This window comes from Nerophis ophidion, linkage group LG14 (assembly GCF_033978795.1).
Source record: "Nerophis ophidion isolate RoL-2023_Sa linkage group LG14, RoL_Noph_v1.0, whole genome shotgun sequence".
NCBI lineage: Eukaryota > Metazoa > Chordata > Actinopteri > Syngnathiformes > Syngnathidae > Nerophis > Nerophis ophidion.
Genome location: NC_084624.1, coordinates 23,409,526 through 23,428,795, shown reverse-complemented (window position 1 = coordinate 23,428,795; position 19,270 = coordinate 23,409,526). Strand labels below are relative to the sequence as shown.

The window sequence follows — 19,270 nt, the reverse complement described above, 5'->3', positions numbered from 1 at the left end:
CAATTGAATATGGTTTGAAAGGGATTTGCAAATCATTGTATTCCGTTTATATTTACATCTAACACAATTTCCCAACTCATATGGAAACAGGGTTTGTATTTAGCCCACATGAAATATTCCTTGTTTTTCCTCAGTTCAGCATGTACCACACATTTCGGTTTGTACTTCACATCTTCTAAATGCGTTTTCATGCAGTAAACACGAAACATTTGCGGCTTTGGTCCCTAAGATAGCGTTCTAGCACACATTTGCTTCGACGCTCCAAACGGGCCAACACGGCACTTTGATAAATGAATTCAATATTTTTGTCATCAGAAGCGCACATTTGAGGATTTAACCGCTAAATCTCCTAATGAATAGGTCGGGCTGCTGTGCTGGCCGCAGATAAGGAAGTGCCATCTGGTGATTTTGTCACCCTGAAAACTGCAAAGATGAGCAATAAGGGTGACATCTTCCCTCTCTGATTGATCTCTAACCTCTTTGTGATGACGATGATGAAGAAGAGTACCAGCGGTAGTAAACAGCAGCGCAAAGCCTCCCTCCCCTGGCGTGAACTGGGCCACTCGTATTAATAGACCGTGTGGCCCGCCATTGACTTCTCTCCACTCCGTCACACTGCCAACCTTGGATTGAGCATCACTGAGAAGATGCAAATGACTACCAGCAGACGACCTTGTCCACATTTGACTCACATTACTGGTGACACTTTTCTTTCCATTTTCACTTTCAGGTGTAAATTTTGAGCACCCAGACCACCACCATAGCAGTGAGCCGTGGACTTTATCCTGCTATAATCTGCAACAATGTCAGCGCTCTAATGAGTTCCTGCAGCTCTGTGCACAAATCCTGTCACCTTGTTGACGTATTTTGGCGTTACTTTCAATCTGTGCGCACATCTGTCTCTTCAGCACGCTCTTCCTTTTGGCAAACAAACTCTGAATCAGTTCAAAATGGAACTATTGTACCAGTCTTCAGCATTAGTTTTTTTTAGTGTACTTTGAATATCTGGCTTAACGTGTTATGGGGTATTTAAACATTTGGACCCGGGAACTTGTCGCTTCAATAGGGACAGAAAGGCATGACCTGTCTCCTGCATTCTACTCACTGGTGCTCAAACCCCATCAGTATATTGTAGTACATTTTTTTTGTACTCCAACAAATGACAACGATGCACAATATTATACACTATTAGCGTAAATTAGTGTCTCTAATTTAACTTTGGATACATTACCTGTCTCCTGCATTATATTCACTGGTGCTAGAACCCCCTCAGTATATTGTAGTACAGTTTTTTGTACTCTGACAAATGACAACGATACACAATATTATACACTATTAGCGTAAATTAGTGTCTTTAATTTAATGTTGGATACATTGCCTGTCTCCTGCATTCTATTCACTGGTGCTAGAACCCCATCAGTATATTGTAGTGCAGTTCCTTATAATCCGAAAAATTACAACAATACAGATTATTATACACTATTAGATTAAATTAGTGTCTCTAATTTAACTTTGGATACATTACCCGTCTCCTGCATTCTATTCATTGGTGCTAAAACCCCATCAGTATATTGTAGTACAGTTTGTTTGTACTCTGACAAAATACAACTATACACAATATTATACACTATTCGATTAAATTAGAGACACTCATTTTATTTTTAGAGGCATCACCTGTCTCCTGATTTCTATTTACTGGTGCTAGAACCCCTTCAGTATTATGTAGTGCAGTTCTTTATACTGCGACAAATGACAACAATACACATTACTATACACTATTAAATTAAATAAGTGTCTAATTTGATTTTGGATACATTACCTGTCTCCAGTATTCTATGCACTACTAGAAACCTGCAAAATAATGCAGTGATGTTTTATACCACTACAAATGAATGACGGCAATTATCAACATACTATTTATTTAAATTAGTGACACTCATTTTATCAGCACCTCCAAGTCCGAGTCCATGGTTCTCTCCCGGAAAAGGGTGGAATGCCATCTCCGGGTTGGGGAGGAGACCCTGCCCCAAGTGGAGGAGTTCAAGTACCTAGGAGTCTTGTTCACGAGTGAGGGAAGAGTGGATCGTGAGATCGACAGGCGGATCGGTGTGGCGTCTTCAGTAATGCGGACGTTGTACCAATTCGTTGTGGTGAAGGAGGAGCTGAGCCGGAAGGCAAAGCTCTCAGTTTACCGGTCGATCTACGTTTCCATCCTCACCTATGGTCATGAGCTTTGGGTCATGACCGAAAGGACAAGATCACGAGCACAAGCGGCCGCTAATGAGTTTCCTCCGCCGGGTGGCGGGGCTCTCCCTCAGAGATAGGGTCAGAAGCTCTGTCATCCGAGAGGAACTCAAAGTAAAGCCGCTGCTCCTCCACATCGAGAGGAGCCAGATGAGGTGGTTCGGGCATCTGATCAGGATGCCACCCGAACGCCTCCCTAGGGAGGTGTTTAGGGCACGTCCAACCGTTAGGAGGCCACAGGGAAGACCCAGGACACGTTCGGAAGACTATGTCTCCCGGCTGGCCTGGGAACGCCTCGGGATCCCCCGGGAAGAGCTAGACGAAGTGGCTGGGGAGAGGGAAGTCTTGGCTGCCCTGCTTAGGCTGTTGCCCTCGCGACCCGACTTCGGATAAGCGGAAAAAGATGGATGGATGAACACATTACATGGACACATGGATACATTACCTGTCTCCTGCATTCTATTCACTGGTGCTAGAACCCCATCAGTATAATGTAGTGCAGTTCTTTATACTGTGACAAATGACAACAATACACGCTATTATACGCTGGTAGATTAGTGTTTTTAACTTAATTTTGGATACATTTTCCGTCCCTTGCATTCTATTCACTACTAGAACCCCGAATTATAATCCATCCATCCATCCATTTTCTACAGATTATTCTACTACAAATAAAATGAATCATCAACATACTATTTATCTAAATTACTGACACTCATTTAATTTTAGAGGCATCACCTGTCTCCTGATTTCTATTCACTGGTGCTAGAAACCCCTCAGTATGATGTAATGCAGTTCTTTATTCTGCTACAAATGGTAATAATAAACAATATTAAACACATTTAAATCGATGTCTCTATAATTTAATTTAGGATACATTACCTGTCTCCAGCATTCAGTGATGGTAAATGGTAAATGGGTTGTACTTGTATAGCGCTTTTCTACCCCCTTTTTTAAAGGAGCCCAAAGCGCTTTGACAGTATTTCCACATTCGCCCATTCACACACACATTCACACACTGACGGTGGTGATGTTCTATGCCACTACTGACTAAAATTATACACATATCATTGAATTAAATTAGTGATACTGTTTTTAGTTCATTTTAGAGGCATCACCTGTCTCCTGCTTTCGTTTCACTGGTGCTAAAAACTAATCCGTATGATGAAGTGAAGTTCTATATACGGCTTATAATGACAATAATAAACATTATTACACACTGTTAAATTACATTAATGTATTTATTGTAATCAGTAGTGGAATAGAACATCAATGCAGTGTCTCTAATTTAATTTAGGATACATTATCTGTCTCCTGCATTCTATTCACTACTAGAACCCCCCAATATAATGCTGTGATGTTCCATACCACTACAAAAGTAAGCATAGTATTGAATAAGATTAGTGACAAATATTTTAGTTAATTTTAGAGACATATCTCCTGCTTTTTTATTACTTGGTGCTAGAACCCCTTCTCATGATGTAGTGCAGTTACTGCTACAAATGTCATTTATAAACATTAAAACTATTAAATCAAATAGATATATCTATAATTTAATTTAGGATACATTGCCTGTCTCCTGCATTCTATCCACCACTAGAACCCCCCAATAGGATGCTGTGATGCTCCATACCACTACAAAAGTAAGCATATTATTGAATTAGATTAGTGACACCTGTTTTAGAGGTGTGTGTCCTGCTTTCTATTACCTGGTGCTAGAAGCTCTCCTCGTGATGTAGTGCAGTTACCGCTACAAATGTCAATAATAAACTTTACAACTTTTCAATCATATGAATATATCTATAATTTAATTTCAGATACATTACCTGTTTCCTTTATTATAGTGTCGTTTTATACCACTTCAAAATTAATGACTGTAGTAATGAATAATGTATTAGTGAATGTAATAAGTGACATTAATTGTATTTACCGTTATATATGAGAGGCATCACCTGTTTCCTGCATTCTATTCACTGCTGCAGTAAAACGTCTAATTCACTCTACTGCTAAGAATAGTTATTGTAAAACGACAAAGAAAAAAAAAGGAAATATTTGTATACAGTGTATTAAAGTTAGACAATTGATAATAGCTGCATCTGATTTAAATATACATTTAATAAGAATAAATAATAATGTTATATATTTGTAATCGTTGAAGTAAGTACAGTAATATGTTTTGAACTCTTGCAATGCCAGGATTGCCTGATGTTGTTTTCATGTATTTCACGCTCACCTGATGCTTTGTTGATGTGCTGAGCTCCCCATTCTTATGCTGGATGTTATGCAGGATTAGAGGGCTGTGGTTGTGGGCGGGGCCAACTTGCGACTTGGCCATGTGAACCGACTTGTTGGCCTCCCCACTGTAGGCAGCCTGATAGCTGGTCTCAGTTGGGACATGAGGACAGTCCTGGTTGGTCCTCGAGTTGGAATATGGAGCTGGGGGTGGTTTTCTGCTGCTATTGATGGGTCTGGTCCATGGCCTGTACTCTTGTCTGTGTAGGAAGGAGGCTGTATTAGGAAGTTTGACATCTGTATATATTACGTATTGTTTCCTACTACATCCATATTTCTGAACACAGGAAAAAACAATATGTGATATACAAACCCCGTTTCCATCTGAGTTGGGAAATTGTGTTAGATGTAAATATAAACGGAATACAATGATTTGCAAATCCTTTTCAACCCATATTCAATTGAATGCACTACAAAGACAAGATATTTGATGTTCAAACTCGTAAACTTTATTTTTTTTGCAAATAATAATTAACTTAGAATTGAATGGCTGCAACACTTACCAAAGTAGTTGGGAAAGGGCATGTGCACCACTATGTTACATCACCTTTTCTTTTAACAACACTCAATAAACGTTTGGGAACTGAGGACACTAATTGTTGAAGCTTTGAAAGTGGAATTCTTTCCCATTCTTGTTTTATGTAGAGCTTCAGTCGTTCAACAGTCCGGGGTCTCCGCTGTCGTATTTTACGCTTCATAATGCGCCACACATTTTCGATGGGAGACAGGTCTGGACTGCAGGTGGACCAGGAAAGTACCCGCACTCTTTTTTTACGAAGCCAGGCTGTTGTAACACGTGCTAAATGTGGCTTGGCATTGTCTTGCAGGGGCGTCCATGAAAAAGACGGCGCTTAAATGGCAGCATATGTTATTCCAAAACCTGTATGTACCTTTCAGCATTAATGGTGCCTTCACAGATGTGTAAGTTACCCATTCCTTGGGCACTAATGCACCCCCATACCATCACAGATCCTGGCTTTTGAACGTTGCGTCGATAACAATCTGGATGTTCGCTTCCCCTTTGGCCAGGATGACACGATGTCGAATATTTCCCCAAAAAATTTGATATGTGGACTCGTCAGACCACAGAACACTTTTCCACTTTGCATCAGTCCATCGTAGATGATCTCGGGCCCAGAGAAGCCGGCGGCGTTTCTGGATGTTGTTGATGAATGGTTTTCTCTTTGCATAGTAGAGTTTTAACTTGCACTTACAGATGTAGCGACTAACTGTATTTAATGACAGTGGTTTTCTGAAGTGTTCCTGAGCCCATGTGGTGATATCCTTTAGAGATTGAAGTCAGTTTTTGATACAGTGCCGTTTGAGGGATCGAAGGTCACGGTCATTCAATGTTGGTTTCCGGCCATGCCGCTTACGTGGAGTGATTTCTCCAGATTCCCTGAACCTTTTGATGATATTATGGACCGTAGGTTTGAAATCCCTAAATTTCTTGCAATTGCACTTTGAGAAACGCTGTTTTTAAACTGTTTGACTATTTGCTCACGCAGTTGTGGACAAAAGGGTGTACCTCGCCCTATCCTTTCTTGTGAAAGACTGAGCATTTTTGGGGAATCCGTTTTTATAACCAATCATGGCACCCACCTGTTCCCAATTAGCCTGCACACCTGTGGGATGTTCCATATAAGTGTTTGATGTGCATTCGTCAACTTTATCAGTATTTATTGCCACCTTTCCCAACTTCTTTGTCCCGTGTTGCTGGCATCAAATTCTAAAGTTAATGATTATTTGCAACAAAACATTTTTTTATCAGTTTGAACATCAAATATGTTGTCTTTGTAGTGCATTCAACTGAATATGGGTTGAAAATGATTTGCAAATCATTGTATTCCGTTTATATTTACATCTAACACAATTTCCCAACTCATATGGAAACGGAAACGGGGTTTGTATGTTTGATCATTCTTCTCTTCCAGGAAGAACATTTAAAGAAGTTGTACCTTTTAAGGGGACCAGCATGGAATATTTCTGCGGACTAACCAAATCACCTACAAATACTCAAGTACAAAACCCAAAACCAGTGAAGTTGTCACATTGTGTAAATGGTAAATAAAAACAGAATACAATGATTTGTAAATCCTTTTCAACTTATATTCAATTGAATAGACTTAAAAAGACAAGATATTTAATGTTCCAACTGGTAAACTTTTATTTTTTGAAAATATTAGCTCATTTGAAATTTGATGCCTGCTACATGTTTCAAAAAAAGCTGGCATAAGTGGCAAAAAAGACTGAGAAACTTGAGGAATGCTCATCAAACACTTATTTGAATCATCCCACAGGTCCAGCCATCCATTTCCTACCGCTTGTCCCTTTCAGGGTCGCGGGGGTCGCTGGAGCCTATCTCAGCTTCTTTCGGGCGGAAGGCAGGGTACACCCTGGACAAGTCGCCACCTCATCGCAGGGCCAACACAGATAGACAGACAACATTCACACTCACATTCACACACTAGGGACCATTTAGTGTTGCCAATCAACCTATCCCCAGGTGCATGTCTTTGGAAGTGGGAGGAAGCCGGAGTACCCAGAGGGAACCCACGCAGTCACGGGGAGAACATGCAAACTCCACACAGAAAGATCCCGAGCCCGGGATCGAACTCAGGACCTACATATTGTGAATCACACGCACTAACCCCTGTGTAACCTGAATGGGGTAATTGGGAACAGGTGGGTGCCATGATTGGGTATAAAAAGCAGCTTCCATGAAATCCTTAGTCATTCACAAACAAGGATGGGGCGAGGGTCACCACTTTGTCATTAAATGCGTGAGCAAATTGTCCAACAGTTTAAGAACAACATTTCTCAACCAGCTATTGCAAGGAATTTAGGGATTTCACCATCTACGGTCCATAATATCATCAAAAGGTTCAGAGAATCTGGAGAAATCACTGCACGTAAGCAGAGTTGCCCGTGACCTTGGATCCCTCGCTGATGCGATACTGCATCAAAAAGCAACATCAGTGTGTAAAGGATATCACCACATGGACTCAGTAACACTTCAGAAAACCACTGTCAGTAACTACAGTTGGCCACTACATCTGTAAGTGCAAATTGAAACTTCACAATGCAAAGCCAACGCCATTTATGAACAACACCCATAAACCATGTTGGCTTTGCTGGGCCTGAACTTATCTAAGATGGACTGATGCAAAGTGGAAAAGTGTTCTGTGGTCTGATAAGTCCACATTTCAAATTGTTTTTGGAAACTCTAGGTGTCATGTCCTTCGGACCAAAGAAGAAAAGAACCATCCGGATTCTTATAGGTGCAAAGTGTTTTAGGTGTATTAGTGCCCAAGACATGGGTAACTTACACATCTGTGAAGGCACCATTAATGCTGAAAGGTACATACAGGTTTTGGAGCAACATATGTTGCCATCCAAGCAACGTTATCATGGACGCCCCTGCTTATTTCTGCAAGACAATGCCAAGCCACGTGTTACAACAGCGTGGCCTTATAGTAAAATAGTGTGGGTACTAGACTGGCCTGCCTGTAGTCCAGACCTGTCTCCCATTAAAAATGTGTGGAGCATTATGAAGCCTAAAATACCACAACGAAGACACCAAACTGTTGAACAACTTAAGCTGTACATCAAGCAAGAATGGGAAATAATTCCACTTCAAAAATGTGTCTCCTCAGTTCCCAAATGTTTACTGAGTGTTGTTAAAAAAAAAAAGGCCATGTAACACAGTGGTAAAAATGCCCCTGTGACAACTTTTTTGCAATGTGTTGCTGCCATTAAATTTTAAGTTAATTATTATTTTCAAACAATAATTTAGTTCCTCTGTGTGAAGATTAAATATCTTGTCTTTGCAGTCTATTTAATTGAATACAAGCTGAAAAGGATTGGCAAATCATTGTATTCTGTTTTTTATTTACCATTTACACAACGTGACAACTTCACTGGTTTTGTATTTCCAAGATTAATAATATGATGTGGCGGACCATATCTGGCCCCCGGGCCTTGAGTTTGAAGCCTGTGCCCTAAATCAGTGGTTCTCAAATGGGGGTACGCGTACCCCTGGGGGTACTTGAAGGTATGCCAAGGGGTACGTGAGATTTTTTTTTTTAATATTCTAAAAATAGCAACGGGCTTCACGGTGGTAGAGGGGTTAGTGCGTCTGCCTCACAATACGAAGGTCCTGCAGTCCTGGGTTCAATCCCAGGTTCGGGATCTTTCTGTGTGGAGTTTGAATGTCCTCCCCGTGAATGTGTGGGTTCCGTCCGGGTTATCCGGCTTCCTCCCACTTCCAAAGACATGCACCTGGGGATAGGTTGATTGGCAACACTAAATGGTCCCTAGTGTGTGAATGTGAGTGTGAATGTTGTTTGTCTATCTGTGTTGGCCCTGTGATGAGGTGGCGACTTGTCCAGGGTGTACACCGACTTCCGCCCGATTGTAGCTGAGATAGGCGCCAGCGCCCCCGCAACCCCAAAAAGGGAATAAGCGGTAGAAAATGGAATAAAAATAGCAACAATTCAAAAATCCTTTATAAATATATTTATTGAATAATACTTCATCAAAATATGAATGTTAGTTCATAAACAGTGAAAAGAAATACAATAATGCAATATTCAGTGTTTTTGTGGACATTTTTGCTATAAATATTGATGTTAAAGATGTCTTTTTTTGGGAAGAAATGTTTAGAATGAAGTTGATGAATCCAGATGGATCTCTATTACAATCCCTAAAGAGGGCACTTTAAGTTGATGATTACTTCTATGTGTAGAAATCTTTATTTATAATTGAATCACTTGTTTATTTTTCAACAAGTTTTTAGTTATTTTTATATCTTTTTTTCCCAAATAGTTCAAGAAAGACCACTACAAATAAGCAATATTTTTGCACTGTTATACAATTAAATAAATCAGAAACTGATGACATAGTGCTGTATTTTACTTCTTTTTCTCTTTTTTTCAACCAAAAATGTTTAGCTCTAATTAGGGGGTACTTGAATTAAAAAAAATGGTCACAGGGGGTACATCACTGGAAAAAGGTTGAGAACCACTGCCCTAAATAATACTAAACAATGGCTTTAAGTGGATTCCAAAGCATTCTTTATCGAATGAGTGGAAGTATGCAAGTAAAGGGAGCAAAAAGCGGTGCAGGTGAGAGATGTCCTACCTGTAGCTGCTTCTCCTTCCCTCCTCCTGCTTCTTCCCCGGGTTGCCCCCATCACTGATCCAGGGGAAGTCCCCCTTCTTCGGTATGGGCCAGGGTTTGAAGTCCTGCTTGTACTGCGTGACGCTCGGGAAAGGCACCCGCGCAGGCTGCTCGTCCTCCGGGGGCTTGTGACCGGCCTCCCTCCGTGGCCGGAAACACCCTCCCGTCACCGGCCCCTCGGCACCGGGACCCGGGGTGTAGTTGACCTCCGAGGACGCGAGCTGCTGGGTGACGGAGCGCACGTCCTGCTCGGAGATGTCCGAGTAGTTCTGGATGGTGAGCGGCACGGTGAGGTCCGATTTGTCCAATTGGTTCCAGAACCGAGCCAGGCAGCACACTCTGCTAATGCACGGCCAAGCCATAGCACAACTATTGGACTTGTGCAAAAAAAATAAAAATAAATGAATATAACTGCAAGGCAAACAGGTTATTTTAAAGAGCGTGGAGGGTCCATCTCAGCAGCACCAGCCCGGATCAAATGTTCTGCCAGCTCCTCTTGCAGGGTATGTGCCTCCTCTCTCTAAATACCCCCCTCACTCTTTACAACCTATATCTCTTCTACTCGCACCCTGGTGGTACATGCAGCATGTCAGCCAACTTGCAGATGCAGAAAGTCCTGCTTCTTCAAAGATCGTCTCTGCGCCTCTTCAGGTTACATAATTACAATGCAGCGTCGAGTATTACCGGAGCATTTTCAACGCATGTTAATTGATTTAATGCATGCCAGTACTCAACTATTATATACATTAAAAAATATGCTAATATAATTGTAGACCTGATTGAAACAAAAAACATTCATATCTGTGATTTTTGTCAATCGTGTGGTAAAAACAGCCAACATGAAATGGCATGAAGTGTAACGGTAAGTGATACTTTTGCCAACAGTAGTGTAACACTGCCCTCTGCTGGAGTAAAATGGCATTACCAGACTACAGTACTCCAGTTTATCAATCAATCAATGTTTATTTATATAGCCCTAAATCAGTGGTTTGCAACCTTTTTTCAGTGATGTACCCCCTGTGAACATTTTTTTTAAAATCAAGTACCCCCTGATCAGAGCAAAGCGTTTTTTGGTTGAAAAAAAAAGAGATAAAGAAGTAAAATACAGCACTATGTCATCAGTTTCTGATTTATTAAATTGTATAACAGTGCAAAACATTGATCATTTGTAGTGGTCTTTCCTGAACTATTTGGAAAAAAAGATATAAAAATAACTAAAAACTTGTTAAAAAATAAACGAGTGATTTACTTATAAATAAAGATTTCTACACATAGAAATAATCATCAACTTAAAGTGCCCTATTTGGGGATTGTAATAGAGATCCATCTGGATTCATGAACTTAATTTTAAACATTTCTTCACAAAAAAAGAAATCTTTAACATCAATATTTATGGAACATGTCCACAAAAAATCTAGCTGTCAACACTGAATATTGCATTGTTGCATTTCTTTTCATAGTTAATGAACTTACATCCATATTTTGTTGAAGTTTTATTCAATAAATATATAAAGGATTTTTGAATTGTTGCTATTTTAGAATATTTAAAAAAAATCCCACGTACCCCTTGCCATAACTTCGAGTACCCCCAGGCGTACGCTTACCCCCATTTGAGAACCACTGCTCTAGGGCAGTGGTCCCCAAACCACCGATTGGTACCGGGCCGCAGAAGATTTTTTTATTCATTTTTATTTTAAAAAAAAAACCCAATATACACTTACAATTAGTGCACCATCCACAAAAACCTCCCTTTTTCATGCCAAAAACGTCCCTTTTTCATGACAAAGGAAAAAAAAAATAAAAACATAAAAAAAAGATTCCCCAATTATGCTAATATCATTGTAGACACGATTGAAAAAAGGCATTTATATCCGTGATTTTTGTCAATCATGTGGTGAAAACAGCCAATCTGAGATGACATGATGAAGTGTAGCGATAAGTCCGACCTGGGCAAATTAGGGTCTGGGGGCCGCATGCGGCCCGTTAAACTTTTCAATCTGGCCCGCCGGACATTCCCAAATAGTTTTTTTTTTAGATCTTTAAGATGGAAGGTGTAGCTGCCATTACGATGTGCGGTGATGTTTTCTAATGACCGTAAGTCTTCAACTATACAAAGTATTTCAATGGTTGGAATCTGCGTTTATGGATGATATACTACTTACTATGGTCATCTCATTAGTTACTATGGTCATCTCATTAGTTACTATGGTAATCTAATTAGTTACTATGGTCATCTCAGTAGTGACTATGGTAATCTAATTAGTTACTATGGTCATCTCATTAGTTTCTATGGTCATCTAATTAGTTACTCTAGTAATCTAATTAGTTACTATATGGTCATCTCATTAGTTACTATGGTAATCTAATTAGTTACTATATGGTCATATAATTAGTTGCTATGGTAATCTAATTAGTTACTATGGTCATCTCATTAGTTACTATATGGTCATCTAATTAGTTACTATGGTAATCTACGTCACAGCAGCTCAGACAAGGCACCAAGCAGTGTGGGCGGGAAGCGTTTCCACAGACAAAGGAAGAGCTTTTCATGACAAAGTTCTAAAGCAGGGGTAGGGAACCTATGGCTCGCGAGCCAGATGTGGCTCTTTTGATGACTGCATCTGGCTCTTCGATAAATCTTAGCTGACATTGCTTAACACGATAATTATGAATAATTCCGCTGGTAATCACAGTGCTAAAAATAACGTTCAAAATACAAAACATTTGCATGCATTTTAATCCATCCATCCATTTTCTACCACATTTGTTCAAGAAGTCGCAGTAATTAATGATTAATCATTTATTACATGTTAGCTTCAGAATAACAATGTTATTAAAAAGAATACAAGACTTATTATACTGTTGGTCTTACTTTAAAATGCACGCATTTAGTTGTATTCAGTGTTAAAAAATATGATATGGCTCTCACGGAAATACATTTTAAAATATTTGGCTTTCATGGCTCTCTCAGCCAAAAAGGTTCCCGACCCCTGTTTTAAAGCTCAGTGATATATCAGATATATCAGATTGTAGGTGGGTTTATTTTGTACCCTTCGCATTCATATTTCACTATTTGTTGCATTTTTGTTGCGTTTCGCTTGATTGTAAAATATGCCAAACAAAAGGGGGTGTGACATTTATATTTTGTCAATATTCCACGTTTTATCGTTCATCGAAAAATGTAAAATTCCATTACGTTTTTTTGTGTTTTTTTTGTCCTGTCCAGCTTCTTAGACAAATCATATAGTTGATGTAAATTTCCATATTGGCTGTTCAGATTTATTATACAAAAGAGAAGTGTAGGATACTTTTGTTGTTGCCTTATTTGAATTTGACTTTATTAAATGTATTTATATTATCATTTGGTGCGGCCGGGCCGGAGCAGGAGGGGATAGAAAGAGGGAAAAAAAAGGAAGACAGAGGGCGAAATTGTGGGGATAAGAGGGTGATTAGACACAGAGATTGCGTTTTTTTAAGGCGGTCTGCCATAACGTTTTTAGCATTCAATCAGACATTATTGTGAAGTTTTGTATTAGTGTCCCTAAAAATAGATATACCAAGTACTAAGTAGCCGTATTTATTTTTGTTTAATAGACTTTGAGGTCTTTTAAGAAGGTTCCCTGAAAGCACCACAAGTTGCCGAACCTGGTATTAGGAGTGTGTGGCGGCTGTGCCAATACGGTGAGTAAAGTGTTCTCCTCCACAAAAAAGGACCCATTTGAAAACATTTGCATTTATTTTGAGCTTTATATAACCAAAATAACCAAATCGTTGAGCGTTAACATGACTGCCTACATTTCCCAGCGACCCTCGCGATACACGCACAGGAAGCGGCGACCACGTTGATTTGGTAACTTTGGTCAAGTGGCGCAGACATTGGTCTTACCGAGTGACAACAAGTAAGTCATTTTTTATAACATTAACGCCCTAACAACATTCGAGTGTGTGTTAAAGTATGTAAACTGCCACATTAGATATAGTACAGGGACTATGGTACGGCCAGAAAGCGTGGTGACTACGCATGCGCGAATGTGCATGCTAACTTCCCGGTTTGGAACGAGTTGTTTTTATGATGTATTGGTTATCTAAAGGGCTTCACGGTGGAAGAGGGGTTAGTGCGTCTGCCTTACAATACAAAGGTCCTGAGTAGTCCTGGGTTTAATCCCGGGCTCGGGATCTTTCTGTGTGGAGTTTGCATGTCCTCCCCGTGACTGTATGGTTTCCCTCCGGCTACTCCGGCTTCCTCCCACCTCCAAAGACATGCACCTGGGGATAGGTTGATTGGCAACACTAAATGGTCCCTAGTGTGTGAATGTGAGTGTGAATGTTGTCTGTCTATCTGTGTTGGCCCTGCGATGCGGTGGCGACTTGTCCAGGGTTTACCCCGCCTTCCGCCCGATTGTAGCTGTGAGATAGGCACCAGCGACCCCAAAGGGAATAAGCGGTAGAGATGGATGGATGGATGAATGGTTATCTAAAACCATGCCTTCAAATACCAGGGTACTCTAAATCAGTGTTTTTCAACCTTTTTTGAGCCGAGGCACATTTTTTGCGTTGGCAGAAATTGATTTAAAATTGCTGACTCGACTTCAAGCAATAAAATGTGTGGTCACAAGGTTGAATCGATAGAGTACCCTGGTATGAGGCATGGTTTTGACTAACATACATCCCATCATGCTTATCTATCCGTCTCCTTTGGGGTCGATGGTGCCTAAAATGCTGGGGTAAGGGGGTAATTGACATTTAGTGGCGCCGCATGGCGTAGTGGTAGAGCGGCCGTGCCAGAAACCTGAGGGTTGCAGGTTCGCTTCCCACATATTGACATCCAAATCGCTGCCATTGTGTCCTTGGGCAGGACACTTCACCCTTGCCCCCGGTGCCGCTCAAACTGGTGAATGAATGATGAATGAATGATTGGTGGTGGTCAGAGGGGCCATAGGTGCAAACTGGCAGCCACGCTTCCGTCAGTCTACCCCAGGGCAGCTGTGGCTACTGATGTAGCTTACCACCACCAGGTGTGAATGAATGATGGGTTCCCACTTCTCTGTGAGCGCTTTGAGTATCAAACAATAGAAAAGCACGATATAAATCTAATCAATTATTATTATTACATTTGATTATAGGTGTCTTATGTTTATTCAGCCAAAAGGGGACTATTTACTTTATTTGCATGATAAGAAAATGTATATATTGAATGCTTAGAGTAATTATATAAAGCTCACTTTAATTGTAATTATTACATTTGTCAAAATGATTTGATGACATAACTGTTTTAATTGCATATATGGCAGAAGGATCTGTGTGGCAAGGGGGTTTTTGGACGCAAGGTGTTATGGGTAATTGCAGTCAGGTGCGGTGGAATCAAGCCACACAGTTTTTTGACCTCACTCATACTTATTCTCGTTCATACTTTTTCCAACTCGTACTGCAACAAACCCTCTTTATTTTGTCATTAATTTGTTCCCACATCTTGACTGTTTTATGTTTTGAATTATTAAGATAACAAGTAAATCATACAAACCAAGAAGAACGTCTGGAGTTTTGTTTTGTTGTTGCCGCAGCAAGCAGAGTGAATGTGATAGTAGAGCGTCAAGCTAAGGCTACTTTAGGAATCTACACGCGGTAATTTTTATTAAATCAACATAAAAATACACAAGATACACTTTCAATTAGTGCATCAACCCCCCCCAAAATTTCTCTCTCCCCCATTCACACTCATCCACACCCACTCACACAAAAAGGGGTCGTTTCTTTCTGCTAACAAAATTCTGGTTCCCACAACATAGATAACACATTCTGCAAGGGACACACATGATTTTGTGTGCCGCCGGTCCGCTAACATTATCATTAATTACTATTTTTTATGTAATTGTTTTTATATTATTTTACTTTCTTTCTTATCCAACAAAATGTTTTTTTAAAATTTATTTATCTTATTTTATTTTATTTATAAAATAAAAAAAGGACCTTATGTTCACCAGACCGGGTTGCGGGATGAGTTCGCTAAATATAAAAATGAGCCGAAATTTTGGAATGAAAGAAACGGCTGTTCTAAATGTGTCCACTAGATGTCACAATAGCAATTCTGTGTATCCTTGTAGATCAGGGGTCGGCAACCCGCGGCTCCGGAGCCGCATGCGGCTCTTTAATCACTCTGTGGCTCAGCTGCATACTCGCAGATTTTTCCGAGAGGTTGTCCGGATTACAGTGCCTTTCCCAGAAATATTCCTGGGCTAACATTCTCCGCTTTTCACCCGCATAACTATTTTGAAGGCGTGTCGTGGCGCCAATGCTTTTAACGTTCTCTAAAACATATCGCCATGCTATCTGCGTGCCGGCCGATCACACGTAGCATGCGGCCCCTGCTAGCACACATAGTTGACGGCAAGGCATACTTGTTCAACAGCCACACAGGTTACACTGATTGTTGTGATATAAACAACTTTAACACTCTTACTAATTTGCGCCACGCTGTGAACCCACACCAAACAAGAATGACAAACACATTTCGGGAGAACATCCGCACTGTAACACAACATAAACACAACAGAACAAATACCCAGAATCCCATGCATCCCTAACTCTTCCGGGCTATATTATACACCCCCGGTACCACCAAACCCCGCCCCCCCAACTCCGCCCACCTCAACCGACGCACGGAGGGGATTTCGGCATGTTCTCCCGAAATGTGTTTTTTAATTCTTGTTTGGTGTGGGTTCACAGTGTGGCGCATATTATTAACAGTGTTAAAGTTGTTTAAACGGGCACCCTCAGTGTGACCTGTATGGCTGTTGAACAAGTATGCCTTGCAGCCACTTACGTGTGTCTGCAGTAACCAGAATCAACATGTGACTGGGCTGGCAAGTTGTTAGCACAGGTTGAGGGGGCGTTAAAGGTTCCGCCATCATAGCATGCCCTTATTATTGTTGTCAGGGTGAAAACCAGCAGACATTCGCGAGAATAGATGCTCTGAAATTCGACAGTCTCCCGGAAAAATTTAACGTTAGTGCGGGCCGCACTAACATTACATTTTCATATAAAGGTTCGGGCCGCGTGTCTGAGACCCCTGGTTTATACATAGCACAAAGCAAAAAAAAAAAAAACTCTGTTATTTCAATTTGAATTTCAAATGAGTTTTGTAGATCCCATGGTTTTCTTTATTTTGTGAAACGGGTTAAAATGTCTCTTTAAAGGTTGCCGACCCCTGTTGTAGATGATGCTACATATGGAAAAAAACAACACATAATATTAATGCAGCAGTCGAGGAAAATGAGCAAACTACATAAATAACATCCTGTAATTTGATGTTATTTTATTATCTTGATAGATTTGAAAATTAACACCAATGAGTTGATTGATGAACATTATTACATCATTTATTCAGAAAGTATAAATGACGACAAATAAAGATACAATAGTATTAACTGCAACATGTAAGTGTAAAAAAACCCAACAACATTATGATTTGAACAATTTTAGAATGTCCTTGTTCTATTTTTAACCAAACAAAAAAAACAATCTGAAGTTGTCTTTGTTTTTAAGTTATCGTGCCGTGATTTTACCAGTCCGGTCCACCCGGGAGTATATTTTTCTCCATGTGGCCCCCCATCTAAAATGAGTTTGACACCCCTGCCTTAAAGCATAAGCAAGCATGCATCACTATAGCTCTTGTCTCAAAGTAGGTGTACTGTCACCACCTGTCACATCACATCATGACTTATTTTCCCTTTTTTGCTGTTTTGTTGTGTGTAGTGTTTTACTTCTTGTCTTGTGCTCTTATTTTGGTGGCTTTTTCTCTTTTTTTGTTGGTATTTCTTCCGTTTAGGGATATTTCCCGCATCTACTTTGTTTTAGCGAACAAGAATATTTCAGTTGTTTTCATCCTTCTTTGCGGGGACATTATTGATTGTCATGTCATGTTCGGTTGTACATTGTGGACGCTGTCTTCGCTCCACAGTAAGTGTTTGCTGTCGTCCAGCATTCTGTATTTGGTTACTTTTGTAGCCCGTTCAGTTTTAGTTTGGTTCTGCATAGCCTTCCCTAAGCTTTAATGCCTTTTCTTAGACACCTTTTTACCTGCATGCTGCCTCCCACTGTTTCCGACATCTACAAAGTATTTAGCTACCGCCTGCCACCTACTGATATGGAAGAGCTCTAGACAGCACCGACACTCAACAACAACACATCATTTGCAGACTATAATTACTGGTTTGCAAAAAATATTTTTAACCCAAATAGGTGAAATCTCCCTCGGCACACCAGACTGTATCTCACGGCACACTAGTGTGCCACGGCACAATGGTTGAAAAACTCTGCTCTTAATAAAACATGCAATATAATGTATTAATTAATGGGGTTTTAGAGTCTGTAGTTAGGTGTAGGCATCCAAATATATATGTCTATTGGTTCTGAATCTGAGTCCATCCATCCATCCAGCCATCCATCTTCTTCTGCTTATCCGAGGTCGGGTGGCGGGGAAGAGCACCGGCTTTACTTTGAGCTTCTCACCCTATCTCTAAGGGAGAGCCCCGCCGCCCGGCGGAGGAAACTCATTTCGGCCGCTTGGACCCGTTATTTTGTCCTTTCGATCATAACCCAAAGCTAATTGACCAGAGGTGAGGATGGGAACGTAGATCGACCGGTAAATTGAGAGCTTTGCCTTACGACTCAGTTACTTCTGAGTATACATGTCTAAAACATTAAGTAACGTTTTTTTTTTAGTTAATTGATTTCCAGGTATAGTGCATATTAATGAACACATTAATGTTAATATGCCAATAGTGTGGTCCCTGTTAGGTCAGAAAACATCAATAAAATGGTAAATGGTTTGTATTTAGGCCCTGCGATGAGATGGCGACTTGTCCAGGGTGTACCCCGCTTTCCGCACGATTGTAGCTGAGATAGGCACCAGCGCCCCCCGCGACCCCGAAGGGAATAAGGGGTAGAAAATGGATGGATGGATGGATGGGTTTGTATTTAGGGGCAGCATGGTGGAAGAGGGGTTAGGGCGTCTCACAATACAAAGGTCCTCAGTACTCCCGTCCAAAGGCAAAACCCAGTAACTCAATTTTGGTCAAAACTGAGCTGATAATAATTTTGGAGTTCCTAGGTGATACGCTTTACATTAGTGTATGCGATATTGTAATTTGTTCCGTAAGTAAGCTGTTACGCGCATGACAGGACCTAGCAACTACCACATAACCGCGTAGATACAACAGAAAAACCTAGTATCTCAAGGGACCAATCGCAGCTTCTTTGTCAGTCGCCTTATTGTCTTTAATGAGACATTTGCACGAATGGGGGCCGACGGTCAACCTGATTATGTGATATTATGGCACGAGGGGATATTTGGAAGATTGGCCCAGGACGTTGCAAGCACCTTCATTAAATGTATTGTTCTTGATTCTTCCCCTTGCATACTCTTTTGGGCAGATAACTGTGGAGGTCAAAATAAAAACTGGACGCTGTACACGGCTCTTGCCCTATGTCCAAACGCAGAATGGGGCCCACCCGAGATTGTAATAAAATATCTGGAGAAAGGGCACACGTTCAT

At 40.6% G+C, this 19,270-nt stretch overlaps 2 protein-coding genes across 4 annotated transcripts in view; one reads left to right on the top strand and one right to left on the bottom strand.

Moving 5' to 3' along the window:
• map6d1 (MAP6 domain containing 1) overlaps positions 1-10,422 on the bottom strand; it is a 30,200-nt gene extending 19,778 nt beyond the window's left edge. Inside the window, exons 1-2 of one of the 2 annotated variants that reach the window (XM_061920183.1) lie at positions 9,679-10,422; positions 4,478-4,736 (exon numbers count right to left, since the gene is read on the bottom strand). In XM_061920183.1, coding sequence (XP_061776167.1) covers positions 4,478-4,736; positions 9,679-10,079 — 660 coding nt within the window. In that variant the 5' untranslated portion in view covers positions 10,080-10,422. The remainder of the gene's footprint in view (positions 1-4,477; positions 4,737-9,678) is intronic. The other variant, XM_061920184.1, reaches the window with a different exon arrangement.
• The window catches only part of ece2a (endothelin converting enzyme 2a), a 246,905-nt gene continuing 237,640 nt past the window's right edge, over positions 10,006-19,270 (top strand). The window contains exons 1-2 of one of the 2 annotated variants that reach the window (XM_061920186.1): positions 13,384-13,398; positions 13,522-13,616. Coding sequence is in view for 1 of the 2 variants with exons in the window: in XM_061920185.1 (XP_061776169.1) it covers positions 10,196-10,220 (25 nt within the window). In the remaining variant the exon portion in view is untranslated. Of the gene's footprint in view, positions 10,221-13,383; positions 13,399-13,521; positions 13,617-19,270 lie in introns of those variants that run through there. The other variant, XM_061920185.1, reaches the window with a different exon arrangement.